The 22352-nt window shown below is 37.4% G+C and overlaps 1 protein-coding gene and 1 long non-coding RNA gene across 5 annotated transcripts; both read right to left on the bottom strand.

The window, feature by feature from the left end:
* Positions 1 to 4789: 4789 nt before the first annotated feature.
* On the bottom strand, positions 4790 to 15036 carry LOC117432696 (T-cell-interacting, activating receptor on myeloid cells protein 1-like). 4 transcript variants are annotated; one of them, XM_059016786.1, is made up of 10 exons: positions 14818 to 15036; positions 12868 to 12903; positions 11023 to 11058; positions 10002 to 10313; positions 9099 to 9407; positions 8322 to 8375; positions 7340 to 7393; positions 6746 to 6850; positions 5815 to 5852; positions 4790 to 5012 (listed from the first exon to the last, which is right to left on the bottom strand). In XM_059016786.1, the coding sequence occupies exons 2-10, from the start codon at positions 12884 to 12886 to the stop codon at positions 4866 to 4868; spliced, it is 1074 nt and encodes a 357-aa protein (XP_058872769.1). In that variant the 5' UTR covers positions 12887 to 12903; positions 14818 to 15036; the 3' UTR covers positions 4790 to 4865. The 4 variants fall into 4 exon arrangements, with proteins under 4 accessions (XP_058872769.1, XP_058872765.1, XP_058872766.1 ...); XM_059016782.1 differs by lacking the exon at positions 14818 to 15036 and adding an exon at positions 12993 to 13658; XM_059016783.1 differs by lacking the exon at positions 14818 to 15036 and adding an exon at positions 12993 to 13658 and having other exon boundaries at positions 8322 to 8372.
* A 469-nt stretch (positions 15037 to 15505) lies between these two features.
* On the bottom strand, positions 15506 to 21930 carry LOC131723159 (uncharacterized). The gene is made up of 4 exons (XR_009320151.1): positions 21832 to 21930; positions 19092 to 19404; positions 18192 to 18500; positions 15506 to 15559 (listed from the first exon to the last, which is right to left on the bottom strand). It is a non-coding gene; the product is annotated as an uncharacterized LOC131723159 (long non-coding RNA).
* Between the last annotated feature and the right edge of the window lie 422 nt (positions 21931 to 22352).

Below are 22352 nucleotides of genomic sequence, written 5' to 3'. Positions count from 1 at the left end.
GGCCCCAAATTCTGATATGTTAAAGCATTCTCCGCTGGGGTTTCTGTGTATGTGGCTGTGTCTCTTTGTCTGTGCACATGTGGTCGCGCGTGTTAGTGTATCTATAGGTATTAGTGCGCATGTTCTGGGCCAAAGGACCGCCCACTATTCAAGTCACAGAACGAGTTTTGAAGTCATTCCTCTGCTGAAGTTTGAAGGGAGAAGATGTCTGAGAGAGAGAGAATTCAGGCAGGGTTTATGCATTTTGTCCAGGGAGTTTTTTTTTTTTTTTTTTTGAAGACGGTAAGAGAGAGCTTTTTTCAGAACTTATACTCTGGTAGATTTTGTTTTGTTTTTGTTTTATTAATATTTAATATCCATTTTATTTTGTTTTGGCGATACACTTTTAAAACGACTAACGCGCAAGTTGTACTGTGATTTATGTATATAATAAATTGTTTTCTGCATTTTTCTATTGCTTTTGTGATACGCTGTTTTAAACTTTCTCCTGTTTCAACTATTGGTTTCTGTATGTGAAAATATCTTTTGCTTTTAACGTTGCCTGGTAAAAATATATATACACCAAACCTCAAACCTTTGAACAACCTCAAGCGTCTTATTAAACAATGATTTTTGTAAACATGGACAATTGCATTAAGTGTACATGCATATATATATATATATATATATATATATATATATATATATTGTAATAGAATCGCACTCACCACGGTTTGTTGCCCCTTTAAAAAACACTGACCCAACACACAGAAATTGATTTTTGAAGCGTGGTTGCGCTATTTTTAATGAAACACAAAAACAAAAATAAACAAAACAAACACCTAGCTCTCTTTGAGCACTAACTAAAACAAAACAGGAACCTAAATTAAACAGGACAGCTAAGCTGTTTACCTGTACAAAAACAAACAAAACAACACACACAAAACAACAAAAAGGCCTCACTCTACCTTTTTCATTTTTCAATTTACAGCTGTACCCACACCAGCACAGTCGGGCCTCTGCCCTCTTCAGCAGCCGCCCAGAGCAGACTGACTGCTCTCTTTTTAAACCCTGCACCTGGCTCCAATTTCCAATAGTAGCCAGGTGCAGGTAATAATTAATAATAAAACAATTAACAAAAACAATTAAACAAAACAATTAACAAGACAAATGTGCATTCCGCACATGTTTTTTCTGCAGAGAGGTTTTAACCCCCTCCCTGCCATCTCACACATCCCCCCCCATGTCTTTTCAAGACACCGGCCATACAACGGCCACCTCCCTCCACCCTTAAAAGACCACCCACCCTCAAGTCCCCAAATGTCAATTTTCGCCCTCTTCCACGGGCGGGCTTGAGGGTGGGTTGGTCCCTCCGGCATTTCCAGGGAGGGACCCAGGACCGGCGAGGAGGGACCCAGACGGCTTGTCCAGGGCGACCATAGCGCGGACCGGTGACCGGGAGCCAGGACTGACAGGCAGAGGCGTGCGCCTGTGGACCTGCGCAGCAACCTCTGGAATTCCAGGTGAACCGCAGCACGATGCAAGGGGAGCGGAGCAATCAGCAGGGGGAACGCTAGTGACCTCTGCCCCTTGCGTAGCGACGTCTGCCTCTTGCGCAGCGACGTCTGGGGTTCCAGGGGGAGTGGAGTAAGGGACCAGGCAAGCGACTGTGCCTGGCAGTGCTGCGACCTGGGAGCAAGGTCCAGCGCAGGGAGGTCTGGGCATTCCGGCCAGATGTCCACGATGACGGGACTGGGGACCTCCCTCGGCAACGCCGGACTCCCTTGCATGGATGATGGTTCTGGAAGAGGCGACTCCTCCTCTCTGGGCTCTGGTAAGAGCAGCTCCACCCCCTCTGGCTCTCGGGACGGTAGCTCCACCCCCTCTGGCTCTCGGGACGGCAGCTCCACCCCCTCTGGCTCTCGGGACGGCAGCTCCACCCCCTCTGGCTCTCGGGACGGCAGCTCCACCCCCTCTGGCTCTCGGGATGGCAGCTCCACCCCCTCTGGCTCTCGGGACGGCAGCTCCCACCTTTGTAATAGCAGCTCCAGTTCGGTTGGCTCCCGCTCTGGTATTATCAACGGGGCCAACCCCAGCTCCTGTCTCTGCCTCTCCATCTTCCTTGTCTGCTCCTCCTGAGCAGCGGTGTTCTTATTAATCCTCTCAATCAAATCTTTAAAATCCATTTTTGGGTCTCCAGGGGCGCCCACACTTGCTGCCACCATATGTGAAAGAATCGCACCTCTCACGTTCGTTGCCCCTTTAAAAAACACTGACCCAACACACAGAAATGGATTTTTGAAGCGCGGTTGCGCTATTTTTAATGAAACACAAAAACAAAAATAAACAAAACAGACACCTAGCTCTCTTTGAGCACTAACTAAAACAAAACAGGAACCTAAATTAAACAGGACAGCTAAGCTGTTTACCTGTACAAAAACAAACAAAACAACACACACAAAACAACAAAAAGGCCTCACTCTACCTTTTTCACTTTTCAATTTACAGCTGTACCCACACCAGCACAGTCGGGCCTCTGCCCTCTTCAGCAGCCGCCCAGAGCAGACTGACTGCTCTCTTTTTAAACCCTGCACCTGGCTCCAATTTCCAATAGTAGCCAGGTGCAGGTAATAATTAATAATAAAACAATTAACAAAAACAATTAAACAATTAAACAAAACAATTAACAAGACAAATGTGCATTCCGCACATGTTTTTTCTGCAGAGAGGTTTTAACCCCCTCCCTGCCATCTCACAATATATATATATATATATATATATATATATATATATATATATATATATATACACCATAAGCATATATGTCTGTGACACCTTTTTAAATGACAAAACACTCCAAGTTTTACTGTGATTACTGTGTGTAATGTTTAAATGCTTTTAAATGGCAAATAAGGTGTTTTCTTTTTTTTTTGCTTTTTGCTTTTAATACCCTCTTTTAAACTTTCTCCTTTTTCATTAAGTGTCTTATGTAAAAAATACTAAGACTTTAACGTTGTCTGCACCAAGCATAAGTTACCATAAGCATTTATAAAACTAGGGTACCCACTATCCCCTGATTACATAAATAACATATTAAACACTGATTTTTGTACATATCTTATAAAAGACGTGCAATAGTTTATAGGCATATATATGCCTATATTCAATAAGCATATCTGTCTTGTAACAACCATAAAATCCATGCCCCCTCATTATATATTCATAAATTCATAAATCCACACCCCCTCATTATATATTCATATTTTCACACACATCAGGTCAAAAAAAGGTCAAAAGGATCATAAATCAGACTTTTGACATAAGCTATAGTAAGATTACTACTACTGTGTATTGTCGTAAATGTTTTACTCCAGTTTCACTGTTGGGACTATTCTAAATTAACCCAATTCAGTCTGGAAAAAAAGTGAAAAGAATTGAACTCAATTCATTTTACTGAACTAGTTTTGCTTTAAAAATAGTAAACATATTACGACCTTTTACATATGGTTTATTTCCATATTAACCCAATTTTAGACCCTTTTGCATTCACACCTGTGGCAATGTGCTCTGCCCCTGTGTGCATTTCTGTGTTGTATGTTGCGTGTGGTGTGTTAATGTTGGTGTATAGATATGGATGCACAAGATATAAATGGGTGTGTGCAGCACAAGTTATTTAAAATGTATAGTTGTATTTAAGCACTAGGATTGCACATCACTTCACGTGCATTTTAAAGTATTTAATATGTGAGCATGAGGTTGCACATAATTCATTCACGTGCTGGGATTCAAGTGAATAAGTAATTAGTAATGGAATCCCGGCACAACAGTATATATAGATGCACGTTTTACTCACTCGGGGTTGTGTGTTCGGTGAGTGGAGAACGAGTGTGGAGAAGGAGAAAATAAAAAGTAAAACTAAGGAAAAAGTAAATATAAGTTTGCTTGTACTCACCGTGTTTGTTCGTCCCTGTTTGTTAGTGTTAGTCCGTTTTGTTTGTCTATTTATTTTGGCCTCAAGTGCCGTGTCCTGTGTTCTTTTTAAAACCTTTTTATTTGTTTATTAAACACTGAGCGCTGCCGCGACTCAGTTTCATTTCTCACCACTGTCTCTGTGTATTCCTTTCTGGTCTGACGTCTTTCACAAAGCTACCCTGTCACAACACCACACCTCAATCCAAGCTAAATCAGTTCACTGAGAATTCAGAAGTGACTTTGTCTTTAAACAAATGATAATCTAGCTCTCTTTGTCATTTAGAGTACCGGTAAGTAGGGCTGGCATGAGGCAGGTTGTTCAGTAATGGATCCTCGAAGCCAGGTAGGATTTACAGAGAAATGATTAGAATTTAATATTGGAGCAACAGAACCCAGAACCACCCAGAATGATTGACCATAAGAAATGCATTGTGTGTTAGCTTTGATTAAGAAATGCATTGTGTGTTAGCTTTGATTAAGAACTGCATTGCGTGTTTGTTTTGATTAATAAATGCATTGTGTGTTAGCTTTGATTAAGAAATGTATTGTGTGTTAGCTTTGATTAAGAATCCCACACTCCTACAGGGAAACACACAGTATGCTACTAGCTATTTGAACACTAGAACCCGTGCAGAAGGTTTCATAGAAATGTTTGCCTCCCAGCACTGATGGAATTGCTATCAATGTGTCTTCCATTGTTTGACACATTCCACCACAGTCTCCTAGATTATTTATATCTCCAATGGTTTGTCATTTCTGGGACAAGAACTAAAGTGCCTCCCTCTGACCGGACTCTGTATGATCGTTCTGGTAGGAATGAAAGCAGAGAGTACGTAGATAAAAGGGAAAGATAATTTTAATGCATTGACTATTCAGGTATTTTTCAAAACAACAATAATTTTCACCAGTGGTTTTCAGTATGTGGAAGTTTTAACTGCTGCATATGTTACAGTATCTTCATCAGGTGCAGAGCTGGGTTTCTTCTTGGTGACACGGGCAGTGTTTATTTCTGAGTAGGTGAATGTGTCGTCCTGTTGCTTTGAAGGCTGCTTAGGCTTACACTGCAATAAATTATCAGATTGGAGAGAGATCAGGATGGCTAAACGGTACTAAACAAAATGTCCAAACAAAGAGATACAACCTAATAAAAGAAAAGGGCTTTTTATTCATCTGTAAATATATACCCGTAGCTGCACAATATCTTCCTGTTATACCCTATTCACAATACTTAAAACAACACCTAAACAATGTGTAATGTGTTGAAACCATGTCATTATCATTCATTTTGTTCACAGTCGTGTTTTCAGCATGTGATTATCATGCATTATTTCAGTTGTGTGAATGAGGCATTAGACACTCTCAACGTTCCTCTACTCCATACCTGCTGTAAGGTTCCAACACAATTCATACACTCCTCAACTAAGAGTTTTCACCTACAGCCTATTTACAGGGGAAATGTAGCCATTAGTCAATGGAACCCAAAGATGTCAAAATACCCTTTACTGGAGCAAATTCAAATCGCTCAACTCATTACATAAGGTCTAAATGAACTTTACAAAACAGTAATAATAACAGTACCTGGATTATTATCAGAGATTCTGTATATCCAATGTTTTATGTGTGTTTTTATAACTTTGCATGATCTTATAAACCTATATTGTTCACACAGCGATGGTAAATACTGAAATAACATGTATCAGTCAGACCGGCTGGCAGAATTTAGTGGTCAAGTTTCACGTGTCTCCAGCAGTATATTTTGCTTGATTAAAATGATAAATAATTGAACTGTATCCATTTAAATAAGAAAGAACCTGGATATGTACAAGGAAATTGTTTGAGAGACATGTAACATATAGGACTTACCACCGTGGTGTATACAGGTTCAATCTGGACAGTAGGGTCTGGAATGGCATTGTATCAAATAGATTAGTTTCCTACTTTGAATGGGATGTAAACAGCTAATGACACACTATGCATCAGAAACATTAAGATATATTTTTGCACCAAAGGCTGAACAATGGAACACTGCAGTAAACACTCACCCAAGAATCATGCTTTTAATACAGAATTCAACATGATTGAGGGTCACAATAAATTGACATGTGAAGAAGTTCCCATCATTTAAACATACTTCATTGGTATCCATTGTGGTGGAGAATGCTGTACTGTCACACGGCTGGCTGAGTGGTGACGTCAGATCCAGGAAATGAATACACACAGGACAGATGAGGTGAAATGATGAAAGCGCTGTTGCACGGTTTATTAAAAATAAAAGGTTTAAACAAACAGAAGACAGGACACGGCACTTGCGCCAAAATAAATAGACAAACAAAACGGACTAACATTAACAAACGGTGGACGGACAGACACACAAACACGGTGAGTAAATAAACATTTACTTTTTCCTTAGTTTTACTTTCTCCTTCTCCACACCCGTTCTCCACTCACCGAACACACAACCCCGAGTGAGTGAAACGTGCACCTATAAATACTGTTGTGCTGGGATTCAATTACTAATTAATTATTCACTATTAATTATTCATTATTTAATTAATCCCAGCACGTGAATTAATTATGTGTAACCTTGTGCTCACATATTATATACTTTAAATGCACGTGAAGTGATGTGCCATCCTCGTGCCTAAATACAAATCTGCATTTTAAATCACACGTGAAACACAGACCCATTTATATCCTGTGTACCAATGCCTATACACCAACATTAACACAGCACACGCAACATACAACACAGAAATGCACACAGGGGCGGAGCACATTGCCACATGTACCCTACCTCGTTTGGATTGCAGACACTTCAGCACTCCTCCTATCAGCAGTAACAGCAGCACAAGGACCCCACATCCTACCCCTGCACCCAGGTACAGAACTGGAACAGATCCTGGGGGGATCCACATACAAATGGGATTCATTGTAAGATCCAGTTAAATATGTGTAAACAGATTCTATAATTCACTAATAACCTATTGACATAAAAGCCTGATCAAGATGTGTTCAAAACAAATGTAATCCAATCCTGTTTTTACAGTGCCTTGATCTTGCAGTATGTGAATAGGGTACATAAAGTATGCTCCACAGTGAAGTCATACATTGTTGTTTTTTGAGCAGGTACACCAAACACACAATAATCATGTTTTCCATAAAGTCTAGTTTTTGGGGTTGGTTTAATCCGGCTATGAAATTGTCCACGTGTACAGGCAATAATCAGAGCTGTGACCATTCTGATTCAATTATAGTTTCTGATATGATAATTAGTTATATACTGCCTTCAATATTGACACCTTAATAATTTACTTTTCTCTGTAAAACTCGGACTACTTTAAAATAAGTGATAGGTTTACTTATAAAAAATATAGTTATTCACACTTGCCTATATCATTTGTCTGTTGGGTCTTGTTAGATGTGGTTGGAGTTGTCATATCTCCTGTGGAAACACGAACAACAACATGTAGAAAAGTATCACCATTAGGCTAAAAAGGTGGCCAGCTGTTTAATAATTTTAATGATCTTGTGCAGACCTCATTCCACTGATTATCTGTAGTCATGTTAAAAAGGGTTTCAATGAATCAATCTGGGGGAAACATCAGAGGGAGTCATTTTGAGTGTTTACATGAATAAAAATGCACCACCATCTGTCTTGAAGATGTCTGCATTTCTATTCATTGCTATGTGTTGCCCTTCTGTTGTAGTCTTGTTGTGGTTCAGGGGCAGGATCAGGAACACGGACTCCTCCCACTGTCAAGCACCTATTTGCTTAAACCCTGTTCACCCCCCTTGTTTCCTCCTCTCACTGTCAAGCAGCTAGCCATTTAAACCCTGTTCACCCCCCTTGTTTCCTCCTCTTAGTCACGCCACCTCTGCAACTGTGTTCTATCTGTGGACAAGTGAAGCTCACTACCCAGACTTAGAGCTCCTGCAACTTCAGACTCCCTTCAGCTGAGGACTGCTCTCCACTGAGACAGGAGGGGGGGGGGGGGGGCGTTCTGACGAACTGGTATGTTCAGTGACAAGCGCAATCAGACACTGATATGTTCAGTCATAAGCACAATCAGACACTGGTATGTTCAGTCATAATCACAATCAGACACTGGTATGTTCAGTTACAAGCACAATCACACACTGGTATGTTCAGTCACAAGCACAATCACACACTCCCTTTCCCTCAGTTTCTCCTCTGGGGGTAAATGAAGTTCATTCCCCAGCCTTGGAGGTCAGACAGCGCTGGCACCTCAGCGAGGATGGCTCTCCACTGAGACTGAGGAGAGCTCTTCACTCAAGCTTATTTCTTCCATTCTAAGGATAAACGAAGCTCATGCCCTCGTTTTGGAGCTGAAAGTGCTGGCCCCACTTGCCTGTCTCATTTGTCTGTTGGGTCTTGATAGATGTGTTTGGAGTTGTCATATCTACTGTGGAAACATAAGCAAAAACGTGTAGAAAAGTATCACCATTATGCTAAAAAGGTAGCCAGCTGTTAAATAATTTTAATAATTCACATCAATATTAATGTGATGATGATGTGTTCTCTTTAATGCTGTGAATAGTGGGAGATTTCAATACCGCCCCTATAATATATAAACCTCATCTTGTGGGGACTGTACTTCATGGTGAGTCCTGTCAAAACGGTTTCATTTGAAGAACAATAGTTAACATGTCATCAAGCAGACAAACATTAAAGGAGATTCAGTTCCATCTTCTACCCCCATACCACCTTTAGAATATATCATAGACTATTTAATGATGGTCTTTTCAGTGCAGTACAGTAAATATTGAAACAAGTAAATACATAAAAAAATTGTAAATTACAGTAATGAGTAATATGAAAAGGCTTATTTATGTTTTTTTTTTTTTTTTTAAGATTGCTGTGCTATTTTGCTTACTAGACCATTTGGCCCATTTTTTTTTTTTTTTAATCTTTACAATTGTAGTATAGCCCCACCTGGGACATTTCGTGTTTAATCTTTCTCATAATTACTGTAAATTACTGTAAAGAAGTCACACAAACCCCATTACAGATGTTGTTTTTCACTGTCCCCTCATCTGATGATTGGAAGATGGAGGCTGTATGTGCCAGAGTTTAGATCAATTTAGTTGACCCCACTGTGTCACAAAGTATTCAGCTCAGTCCTTACCTGTCACATGAAGGTCGACTGGGCGACTGCGTTTGCTGTTTGTCGAGTTTACAAGCTTCTCTTTTCCATAGATACAGGTGTAGTTTCCAGTATCATTCCTTGTAACATTTTTAATGGAAAATGTGACACCTGGTAAGTGTTTGGGATCGGGTTGTGAATCGACAAGGCTTCCATTTTTATACAGATGGAAAAAACCCTCTTTTCCTATTGCATCTCTGAGTTCAGCTGGTATCATACATTTAAATGATACATTCATTCCTTCCATTTGGTTGTGTTTGTCCAGCTGAAGTGTGAGCTGATAGCGAGACTCTGAAAATACATTTTAACTTGTTAAAAACATGCCTTCAGAATGAACCTAAATATATGCAATAACAAACAGTAGAGGTTTACTAATCCAAATTCTGTTCAGATTAGTGGTCTGATTATAATTTGTACCATATTAGAAACATCTTATCACGTCCTATGTTTGATATTTTTTGTTATAGTTGATGATAAATCAGTATTAACCATTTGAATAAAACATTCAGAGACAGCTATTTTATACATTCTCACATAATTATAAGATTTAACTTTCTTCAGCTGATATCAGTAAGCATTTAATTACCATAGCATGATTCAGATTAGTGGGAGTCTAGTGTATGGGAAATTAATTTTAAATATTTTTAATACAATTTCAGGATTTTTTATTTTAAATCACCAAGTGACTGAAGGGGTAGTATATTATTTATATACGCTAAACATTTGGAAAATAACATCAGTTGAATGATTCAGGGTCTAAAAGTAGTTAGTAAAGAACAAAGCTAAGTATTTTCAAATGTGTTTCTGTTATTTTTTTATATTAAAATCAGTTAATGTATTTTACAAAAATTCTGGTGTTTCCTCGTTGTTTGGTGCTGTACTTACCTTGTACGTTGAGATAAACTGAAGAACCATGGCTGATGTTTGTCAGGTCTCCAGGATTCTCATTTCCATACATGCAGGTATAGATTCCAGTGTCATTCTTTCTGATGTCTTGTTTTATAAATGTGACAGCTCCCATTCCTCCGGGCTTTGGCAGTGAGCTGATCTTCTCTTTGTTTTTATATAAATGGAACCAATTCTCCTTGTTCTCTGGTTGTTCTTCATGCACAGCTGATTTTAAACATTTGAATTCAAACTTCTCCCCTTCCACTACAGATGTTTTCCCAATTTGAATCATTGCTGTGTGAAGTGGCTCTGTGATCATTTATTAAAAAATGAAAAAATAACAATTTGTTAAGTAAATAAGAACATATGAAAATGGTCTTATTGGCGTATGTGATTAACCACCAATCACAGTTTTAGCATATCAGCTGCATTTATATTAGCTATACTGCAGGTGGAAAATACTGTAATAATACTAATAATATCAAGCAGTAGAAATACAGCTTTGTAAAACATGTATCCTCAGGCATAACATGAAAGCACACAGCTTTCCACAAGCAGTCTCACTAGAAATGGTAATAAACTATAATGCCTCGATAATAATCATCAACACCTCAATAACATGTTAATAGATGTTTCATATACACTGTGTTTGTTCTTTCAGAAATAATGGTGCTGAAAACACTTCAGAGTAAACGACCTTGTGAATTTCACCCTAAATGTTATTTGTTTCAAGCATTAAATAGGCTTATGGCAGCAGTGTGGAGTAATGGTTATGGCTCTGGACCTTTGACCGGAGGGACATGGGTTCAATCCCAGGTGGGGGACACTGCAACTGTACCCTTGAGCAAGGTACTTTACCTAGATTGCTCCAGTAAAACCCAACTGTATAAATGGGTAATTGTATGTAAAAATAATGTGATATCTGGTAACAATTGTAAGTCGCCCTGGATAAGGGCATCTGCTAAGAAATAAAAAATAAATCAATCATTATATCTTATTGTGTCAGAGACACACATACCTGTCGAAACCAGCAGCACGTCTCCAAGTGCAAAAACTGAAAAAGAAATTAACCATTTTACAAATAAGAAAATGAACAAGTCAAATTTACTGACATAAAAAAGTTATCAAATAAATAATACTTACATAGCATGACAACGTTTATATTCCAAGGCATATTAGAATGCTGTTAACTTAATCTCTGAAGCTAACACTGTACAGTTCCTCACATGTACAGTTCCTCAAATGTAGTTCCCTAAATGTAACAGTGCACACTATGAGACTATAATACAGCAATGGAAACTCATGCGGAATAGAAATGTGTGTTTTCGTTATGCATGTATATTTCTGGCATAATCAGACGAATACCAATGTGGCAACAGACGATCAAGAGAGATAAACAAATAGTTTGAGTCCTTCACACTCTCTCATTGCCATCATCTAAACACGGCAACTAAAAATATTGTTCCTGTCTTAATAAAAGGCGTGAAACTATTCCATTGCACACACTGTAAGACCACACATGTGGCAATCAATGTATAACATGTAGACCTGGATTTACACAATGTGAGGGTGATTGCTCTTAAATCAAGGAACTGATGTAATTTAAACCTTTTTTATATTTGACTATTTTTAAGTCTAAGTGACTCTGCATACAATGCACATTTCACAGCCTACCTCTGTAAAGCGCTTTGTGATGGTGGTCCACTATGAAATACGCTATATAAAGATATTATTATTATTACCCAATTGTAAACGTGAGTGAAGGGCAGGTTTTCTTGTTTTGAAGTCAACACGTTAATGAATGGGTTTATTGAATACCTGCTGATAAATACTTCTTAAAAACAATTCTGAGTACGAGTATCAGCACAGCCCTAGAAATGAATAGGGATGGAAGTCTGCACCGGGAGGCCTGCGGCCGGGAATGAGTTCCAGGAGGTCGGCTATAGAGAGCTGATATCCCCCATCGAGTGGCACATTCTCACACAGTGCCTTGTAATATGAGTGTGTGTCTTTCTGAGCGGACCTGATGGAAAAACTGCCATTACACATTTGAATTCAACCTTCTCCCCTTCCACTACAGATGCTTTCCCAATTTGAATTATTGCTGTGTGAACTGGCTCTATAAAAATGAAATAAAAAAAAAATATTTAAAAAATACCACGAAAGAGAACAATCTGTTAAGCAAATAGGAACATATGGACACTTATTGAAGTGTGTGTTTAACCACTAATTACAACTGTAGAATATCAACTGCATTTACATTATACTGTATGTGGTAATACTACCAATAATATCAAACACTACAAATACAGCTTTGTAAAACATGTATCCTGAGGCATAACATGAAACCACACAGCTTTCCATGAGCAGTATCACTAGAAATGGTAATAAACTATAATGCCTCGATAATAATCATCAACACCTCAATAACATGTTAATAGATGTTTCATATACACTGTGTTTGTTCTTTCAGAAATAATGGTGCTGAAAACACTTCAAACGACCTTGTGAATTTCACCCTAAATGTTATTCGTTTCAAGCATTAAATAGGCTTATGGCAGCAGTTTGGAGTAGTGGTTAGGGCTCTGGACTCTTGACCAGAGGGTCATGGGTTCAATCCCAGGTGGAGGACACTGCAGCTGTACCCTTGAGCAAGGTACTTTACCTAGATTGCTCCAGTAAAACCCAACTGTATAAATGGGTAATTCTATGTAAAAATAATGTGTAAGAAATAATGTAATTGTATGTAAAAATAATGTGATATCTTTTAACAATTGTAAGTTGCCCTGGATAAGGGCGTCTGCTAAGAAATAAAAAAAAATAAATCAATCATTATATCTTATTGTGTCAGAGACACACATACCTGTCAAAACCAGCAGCATGTCTCCAAGTGCAAAAACTGAAAAACAAATTAACCATTTTATAAATAAGAAAATGAACAAGTTAAATTTACTGACATAAAAAAGTTATCAAATAAATAATACTTACATAGCATGACAACGTTTATATTCCAAGGCATATTAGAATGCTGTTAACTTAATCTCTGAAGCTAACACTGTACAGTTCCTCACATGTACAGTTCCTCAAATGTAGTTCCCTGAATGTAACAGTGCACACTATGAGACTATAATACAGCAATGGAAACTCATGCGCAATAGAAATGTGTGTTTTCGTTATGCATGTATATTTCTGGCATAATCAGACGAATACCAATGTGGCAACAGACGATCAAGAGAGATAAACAAATAGTTTGAGTCCTTCACACGCTCTCATTGCCATCATCTAAACACGGCAACTAAAAATATTGTTCCTGTCTTAATAAAAGGCGTGAAACTATTCCATTGCACACACTGTAAGCCCACACATGTGGCAATCAATGTATAACATGTAGACCTGGATTTACACAATGTGAGGGTGATTGCTCTTAAATCAAGGAACTGATGTAATTTAAACCTTTTTTATATTTGACTATTTTTAAGTCTAAGTGACTCTGCATACAATGCACATTTCACAGCCTACCTCTGTAAAGCGCTTTGTGATGGTGGTCCACTATGAAATGCGCTATATAAAGATATTATTATTATTACCCAATTGTAAACGTGAGTGAAGGGCAGGTTTTCTTGTTTTGAAATCAACACGTTAATGAATGGGTTTATTGAATACCGGCTGATAAATACTTCTTAAAAGCAATTCCGAGTACGAGTATCTGATACAAGCCACCTCCCGAACACTCAAATGTGCACGCCACAAAAACCAACATGAAAATCAAGATAACTGTAAAGCCACAAATCCAGTCAAATTCTAACCACCATAGGGAATGAAGTCAGCAGACCCTGCTGTCTCAGTGCTGAGTACTATAGCTGTAGCTAGTACAGTTTTTCCTCCAGATCTGCTGAAAAATGACATTATAATTCAGATTGTACATTGGACATATTAACGTTTTAACCCCTCTCTTATCTTTTGAATACTATTGAAAGAGTTTTTAAAGATTTAAAGAGACAATGTCACAAAGTGTTCATGTTTGAAAGGATGCCACTCTACCCTCTACCAATGTCAATATACTAATGGTTGAATATTGGAGTTTAAAAAAGAAATGATGTTGAAACCACATGGCCACTAGGGGCTGTAGAGCAACAGAATCCAACTTTGTGACTCTCCACAAGATTAGCCCTTAGCGGTCCATTTATTCAGCGTGTCTCAGGCGTGTCAGGTCCAATTTATTTTTACACGCGCAGTTTATTTTAGACGCACTGTTTAAAAATATTTTTTTCACAGTAAAACAGGTTTAAAAGGCACTGCATATCAACAGGACACTCAGTACTGCATCTCCAGCCCCGCCCCACCCCTTGTTCGCTGTATTTTTCACATACATCTACATAGTAGTGCATACCGATAAATCATCTCCTCATCACTCGTTTTATCACCAAACTCCTTAATAATGCGATCCAAGTCATTATTTTATTACTATAATATCTAAAAAAAAGTCTGCAAACGTTTGTGATATTCTTTGAGTGCTGGATGCAGAAGCAGCTATCTTGTTTGTTTATGTCCATGTTTTCAATGTGGCGGGGCTATCTGTATTCATGAGATACGCCCCTTTTTTTCGGCTTCTATCGGCTCCTAATGGTCTCACTCGACCATTTAATGGTTTTCTCTGCTTTTTCTGGAGAAAAAACGACTAGAGACCTGTTTTTATGTCTTTTTGATGATGTCGGACTATAGTCGTCCAGTATGACTTCTTTCTGTGTGTATATATGAATGATTCGTGATCAATCAGGCAATCATATTTAATCCATAAGAGAAGCTTCCTTACCATCCCCATGGTGCTTCCTCTGTCTGCTCCTGAAGTGTTCCCCCACAATAACTGAGAGCACAAGAAGGATCCCCAGGGATAGGAAGATTCTGATGTCATTCCCCAGCCCGTACGACTCTGCATTGAGGAGAAAACAGAATCAGTGGTTGGTTATACAGGCTGTGTGGGGACACAAGACAGGGATTATGAAGTTTTACTGTGAGCCAAACTAGACCCACCTGAGCTTCTCATCTATATGTTAACATGTGTCAAAATGTTATATAATTCAATAAACAAATTATATAATTCACTAATAACCTATTAACATAAAAGCACGATCAAGATGTGTTGAAAACAAATGTAATCCAATCCTGTTTTTACAGTGCCTTGATCTTGCAGTATGTGAATAGGGTACATACAGTATGCTCCACAGTGAAGTCATACATTGTTGGTTTTTGAGCAGGTACACCAAACACACAATAATCATGTTTTCCATAAAGTCTAGTTTTTGGGGTTGGTTTAATCTGGTATGAAATTGTCCAGCAATAATCAGAGCTGTGACCATTCTGATTGAATTATAATATCTGATATGTTAGTTATTTACTGCCTTGAATATTGACACATTAAATTTACTTTTCTCTCTAAAACTCGGACTAATTTAAAATAAGTGATAGTTTAACTTATAAAAAATATAGTTATTCACACTTGCCTATCCCATTTGTGTGTTGGATCTTGATAGATGTGTTTGGAGTTGTCATATCTCCTGTGGGAACATAAGCAACAACGTGTAAAAAAGTATCACCATTAGGCTAAAAAGGTAGCCAGCTGTTTAATAATTTTAATAATTCAGACCAACATTAATGTGATGATGATGTGTTCTCTTTAATGCTGTGAATAGTGGGAGATTTCAATACCGCCCCTATAATATACAGACGTGCTCAAATTTGTTGGTACCCTTACAGCTCATTGAAATAATGCTTCATTCCTCCTGAAAAGTGATGAAATTAAAAGCTATTTTATCATGTATACTTGCATGCCTTTGGTATGTCATAGAATAAAGCAAAGAAGCTGTGAAAAGAGATGAATTATTGCTTATTCTACAAAGATATTCTAAAATGGCCTGGACACATTTGTTGGTACCCCTTAGAAAAGATAATAAATAATTGGATTATAGTGATATTTCAAACTAATTAGTTTCTTTAATTAGTATCACACATGTCTCCAATCTTGTAATCAGTCATTCAGCCTATTTAAATGGAGAAAAGTAGTCACTGTGCTATTTGGTATCATTGTGTGCACCACACTGAACATGGACCAGAGAAAGCAAAGGAGAGAGTTGTCTGAGGATATCAGAAAGAAAATAATAGACAAGCATGGTAAAGGTAAAGGCTACAAGACCATCTCCAAGCAGCTTGATGTTCCTGTGACAACAGTTGCAAATATTATTAAGAAGTTTAAGGTCCATGGAACTGTAGCCAACCTCCCTGGGCACGGCCGCAAGAGGAAAATCGACTCCAGATTGAACAGAAGGATAGTGCGAATGGTAGAAAAAGAACCAAGGATAACTGCCAAAGAGATACAAGCTGAACTCCATGGTGAAGGTACGTCAGTTTCTGATCGCACCATCCGTCGCTTTTTGAGCGAAAGTGGGCTCCATGGAAGAAGACCCAGGAGGACTCCACTTTTGAAAGAAAAACATAAAAAAGCCAGACTGGAATTTGCTAAAATGCATATTGTCAAGCCACAATCCTTCTGGGAGAATGTCCTTTGGACAGATGAGTCAAAACTGGAGCTTTTTGGCAAGTCACATCAGCTCTATGTTCACAGACGAAAAAATGAAGCTTTCAAAGAAAAGAACACCATACCTACAGTGAAACATGGAGGAGGCTCGGTTATGTTTTGGGGCTGCTTTGCTGCGCCTGGCACAGAGTGCCTTGAATCTGTGCAGGGCACAATTAAATCTTAAGACTATCAAGGCATTCTGGAGCGAAACGTATTGCCCAGTGTCAGAAAGCTCTGTCTCAGTCGCAGGTCATGGATCCTCCAACAGGACAATGACCCAAAACACACAGCTAAAAGCACCCAAGAATGGATAAGAACAAAACATTGGACTATTCTGAAGTGGCCTTCTATGAGTCCTGATCTGAATCCTATCGAACATCTATTATTATTATTATTATTATTTATTTCTTAGCAGACGCCCTTATCCAGGGCGACTTACAATTGTTACAAGATATTGCATTATTTTTACATATAATTACATTATTTTTACATACAATTACCCATTTATCAGTTTTTTTTTTTTTTTTTTTTTTTTTTGTTACTGGAGCAATCTAGGTAAAGTACCTTGCTCAAGGGTACAACAGCAGTGTCACCCACCAGGGATTGAACCCACAACCCTCCGGTCAAGAGTCCAGAGCCCTAACCGCTACTCCACACTGCAAAGAGCTGAAACTTGCAGTCTGGAGAAGGCACCCATCAAACCTGAGAGAGATGGAGCAGTTTGCTCAGGAAGAGTGGGCCAAACTACCTGTTAACAGGTGCAGAAGTCTCATTGAGAGCTACAGAAAACGTTTGATTGCAGTGATTGCCTATAAAGGTTGTGCAACAAAATATTAGGTTAGCGGTCCCATCATTTTTGTCCATGCCATTTTCATTTGTTTTATTATTTACAATATTATGTTGAATAAAAAATCAAAAGCAAAGTCTGATTTCTATTAAATATGGAATAAACAATGGTGGATGCCAATTACTTTTGTCAGTTTCAAGTTATTTCAGAGAAAATTGTGCATTCTTTGTTTTTTGTGGAGGGGTACCAACAAATTTGAGCACGTCTGTATAAACCTCATCTTGTGGGGACTGTACTTCATGGTGAGTCCTGTCAAAACGGTTTCATTTGAAGAACATATACATGTCATCAAGCAGACAAACATTAAAGGAGATTCAGTTCCATCTTCTACCCCCATACCACCTTTAGAATATATCATAGACTATTTAATGATGGTCTTTTCAGTGCGGTACAGTAAATATTGAAACAAGTAAATACATACAAAAAATTGTAAATTACAGTAATGAGTAATATGAAAAGGCTTATTTATGTTTTTTTTTTTTTTTTTAAGATTGCTGTGCTATTTTGCTTACTAGACCATATGGCCCATTTTCTTTTCTCAATTTAATCTTTACAATTGTAGTATAGCCCCACCTGGGACATTTCGTGTTTAATCTTTCTCAGAATTACTGTAAATTACTGTAAAGAAGTCACACAAACCCCATTACCGATGTTGCTTTTCACAGTCCCCTCATCTGATGATTGAAAGATGGAGGCTGTATATGCCAGAGTTTAGATCAATTGAGTTGACCCCACTGTGTCACAAAGTATTCAGCTCAGTCCTTACCTGTCACATGAAGGTAGACTGGGAGACTGCGTTTGCTGTTTGCTGAGTTCACAAGCTTCTCTTTTCCATACACACAGGTGTAGTTTCCAGTATCATTCATCTTAACTTTTTTAATGGCAAACGTTACACCTGGTAAGTGTTTGGGATCGGGTTGTGAATTGACAAGGCTTCCATTTTTATATAGATGGAAAAAACCCTCTTTTCCTGTTGCATCTCTGAGTTCAGATAGTATCAAACATTTAAATGATACATCCATTGCTTCCATTTGGTTGTGTTTGTCCAGCTGAAGTATGAGCTGATAGCGAGACTCTAAAAATGCATTTTAACTTGTTAAAAACATGCCTTCAAAATGTACCTAAATATATGCAATAACAAACAGTAGAGGTTTACTAATCCAAATTCTCTTCAGATTAGTGGTCTGATCATAATCTGTACCATATCAGAAACATCTTATCAAACATGTTTGATATTTTTTTTGTTATAGTTGATGATAAATCAGTAATAACCATTTGAATAAAACATTCAGAGACAGCTATTTTATACATTCTACATAATTATAAGATTTAACTTTCTTCAGCTGATATCAGTAAGCATTTAATTAGCACAGCAAGATTCAGATTAGTGGGAGTCTAGTGTATAGGAAATTTAATTTAAATATTTTTAATACAATTTCAGGATTTTTTATTTTAAATCACCAAGTGACTGAAGGAGTAGTCTACTATTTATATATGCTACACATTTGGAAAATAACATCAGTTGAATGATTTAGGGTCTAAAAGTATTTAGTAAAGAACAAAGCTAAGTATTTACAAATGTGTTTCTGTTATTTTTTATATTAAAATCAGTTAATGTATTTTACAAAAATTCATGTGTTTCTTCATTGTTTGGTGCTGTACTTACCGTGTACACTGAGATAAACTGAAGAACCATGTCTGATTGTTTTTCACATCTCTGGGATTATTATTTCCATACATGCAGGTATAGTTTCCAGCATCATTCTTTCTGATGTCTTGTTTTATAAATGTGACAGCTCCCATTCCTCTGGGCTCTGGCAGTGAGCTGATCTTCTCTCTGTTTTTATATAAATGGAACCAATTCTCCTTGTTCTCTGGTTGTTCTCCATGCACAGCTGATGTTACACATTTGAATTCAACCTTTACCCCTTCCACTACAGATGCTTTCACAATTTGAATTATTGCTGTGCGAACTGGCTCTATAAAAATGAAATAAAAAATAAAAAAATGTAAAAATTACCATGAAAGAGAACAATCTGTTTAGCAAGTAGGAAGATATGGACATATGGACACTTATTGAAGTATGTGTTTAACCACTAATTACAACTGTAGCACATCAACTTCATTTATATTATACTATAGGTGGTAAGTAATAATACTAATAATATCAAGCAGTAGAAATATAGAAATACAGTTTTGTAAAACATGTATCCTGAGGCATAACATGAAACCACACAGCTTTCCACAAGCAGTATCACTAGAAATGGTAATAAACTATATTACCTTGATAATAATCAACAACACCTTAATAACATGAGTGGAGGGAATTTATATTTTCTAAATATTTGTATATCTAACATTTAATGCTTAATCTGCAGGGAGCATTTGCGTTGATAGTATAAGTTTGCATTTGCAGGTTTCTAGCTGAGCAAATGTCAGATGGAACATTTGTGGTTTTCCTAACAGAAGTGAAACAGACATCTTCATCCTGACACAGACTCAGGAGGCGCAATAAGATGTCTGGGCAGATAGCCAGAAGTGACATGTGCCTAGTTTAGATACAAAGAGAGGTGGAAGTAAGTTTGTATGTGCGGGTAAGGTGTGAGCTAACAGGGTGATCACCTCAACGACTGGATATTGAACAAGAAGATGGGAGGCCCATGATGTTTGTGTATAAATAAATGTGTTTTTATTAATTAAGTATTTGCTTATAAGTTTTCATTTTATTCCATATATAGAATATTGCTTCGGCTTAGGACTCAGGGCGCAGTTCCGCTTAAATGTGTCTGTAAGATGTGTTTCTACTTCTGCAAAATCGTGGCATGCTCCAGCAGCAAAAGGTTAGACAACAGAAACTAGAATAAAGAACAAGGCCTAAACCGCAAGAATACGTGCAGGAATGAACATACAATGACAAAAACTATGAAAAACAACTCCTTTTAAGGAAAGTCTCTGTTCATCCTATATGACGTCAATGTACATATAAATCTCTCTGTATTCGGCTGATAGTCAAGTCAGAATTGTGTTTTGAATGCATTTGCTGGCTTCCTTTGCGCATCGTATTAAAGATTATAAGACCACTGTTCCAAGCTTCCTGTGACGAATTCTTACAAAAAAACCCACTACACATGTTAACGGATGTTTCATATACACTTGGACGTTCAGTGCATACACATCTGTTTGAAACATGCAGTTTTCAGGAAATTAAATAAGACCATTTGATTTCTGAAAATGCCACTTTTCTGGGTTTAATATTATTATTTTTTTGAAAACTGTACTTTAGTTTTGAAAGCTGAATTACTTACAAATTACAAATTACAGTTTATTAACAGCACAGATTGATAAAGAAATCAACTGTTTTCGGTAATAAAGTGACAATAGCGAGCATGTTAACTAAATGTGTATTGTTAATTCTCAACTCACGATTTCAAGCATAGCTGTTTCAATAAAGGTATTATAAAAGTGATCTGTACAATTAAGCAAAAATGTAAGCAGGAAAAAGGTTTAGATAGATTTTTGTATTCTTTTGTGTTATGGTTATGTGTGGTTATGGTTATGTACATTTATGTTACGAAGGATAAAGAAGTGTAAAGAATGGTATAGATGTCGAGGTCTTCAAAACACATGAAATAAATCGACATGAAATGTTTGCCAGTTCTTCAGATGAATGTGTTGTGCTGCTGTAGTGTTGACCGATGCAGTTGCTGAAACTGCTTTTAAAATGTGCCCAGAGGTATATGAGGTATATATTTGTTAAATAATCCAAGACAAAGTTTCAATTAATCTGTCTCTTTTTAAAACTGGTTAAACTAGGGCCACTGAAAATACAGATTTATCATTTTGACAATACAAGAAAAAGCTACCTTCGTAAATATTAATACATTTTTCATTCATTTTATAAACACATGTTTATGGCATGTAGTTATTTGAAAATGACCCTAGGTAAAGCATTTTGGAATAGTAACGGTGATGTTATTTGGAAGAAAAACACAAGGGTGCAATTTACAAAGCCATTTACTATAAAATATCATGGGCACCACTTCTTCTAAAAAGAGAGACAACCATTCATGGTAGAAAACTAGAAATAAACAAAATAAGAATATCTAAGAATTCCTGAGTTGATTATTTCAGGTTGAGTAACTTCATAGTGTGTGTTTATTCTAACAAGAATAATGGTGCTGAAGACACCAGAGTAAATGTATTTGTGAATTTCACTCTAAATGTTATTCATTTCTATTGTAATCAAGCATTAAACCATTGTATCTTATTATGTAAAGTGTCAGAGACACACATACCTGTCAAAACCAGCAGCACGTCTCCAAGTGCAAAAACTGAAAAATCATTTTACAAATAAGAAAATTAACATGTCACATTTACTGACATAGAAAGGTTAAAGAAATACTTACATAGCATGACAAATTTAACATTCAAGGCATATTAGAATGCTGTTCACTTAATCTCTGAAACAAACACTGTACAGTTCCTCAATTGGTAACACAACTAAATGTAACAGTGCACACTATCAGATTATAATACAGCAATGGAAACTCATGCGCAATAGAAATGTGTGTTTCCGTTACGCAAGTATATTTCTGGCATAATCAGACGAATACCAACGTGGTAACAGACGATCAAGAGAGATAAACAAATAGTTTGAGCCTTTCACACTCTCTCATTGGTGTCATCTAAACACTGCAACTAAAAATATTGCTCATGCACACACTGAATATTTTTCATGTCTTAATAAAAAGCCTACACATGTGCAATCACTGTATAACAGGATCAGAAAACTCAGATACACAATATCTAGCGCATAATATACACTGATAATTGAAGGCGGTTTTGAAGTGGCATCAGTTGGTTCGCCAGTACTGCAGTAAAAATGTCAGCATCCCGGATCAGAGGAAAATAATCTTCCAATCAGCTT

This window comes from Acipenser ruthenus, chromosome 53 (assembly GCF_902713425.1).
Source record: "Acipenser ruthenus chromosome 53, fAciRut3.2 maternal haplotype, whole genome shotgun sequence".
In the NCBI taxonomy this organism is placed as follows: domain Eukaryota; kingdom Metazoa; phylum Chordata; class Actinopteri; order Acipenseriformes; family Acipenseridae; genus Acipenser; species Acipenser ruthenus.
The sequence above is the reverse complement of the archived record's forward strand: the minus strand, read 5'-3'. Positions and strand labels throughout refer to the sequence as shown.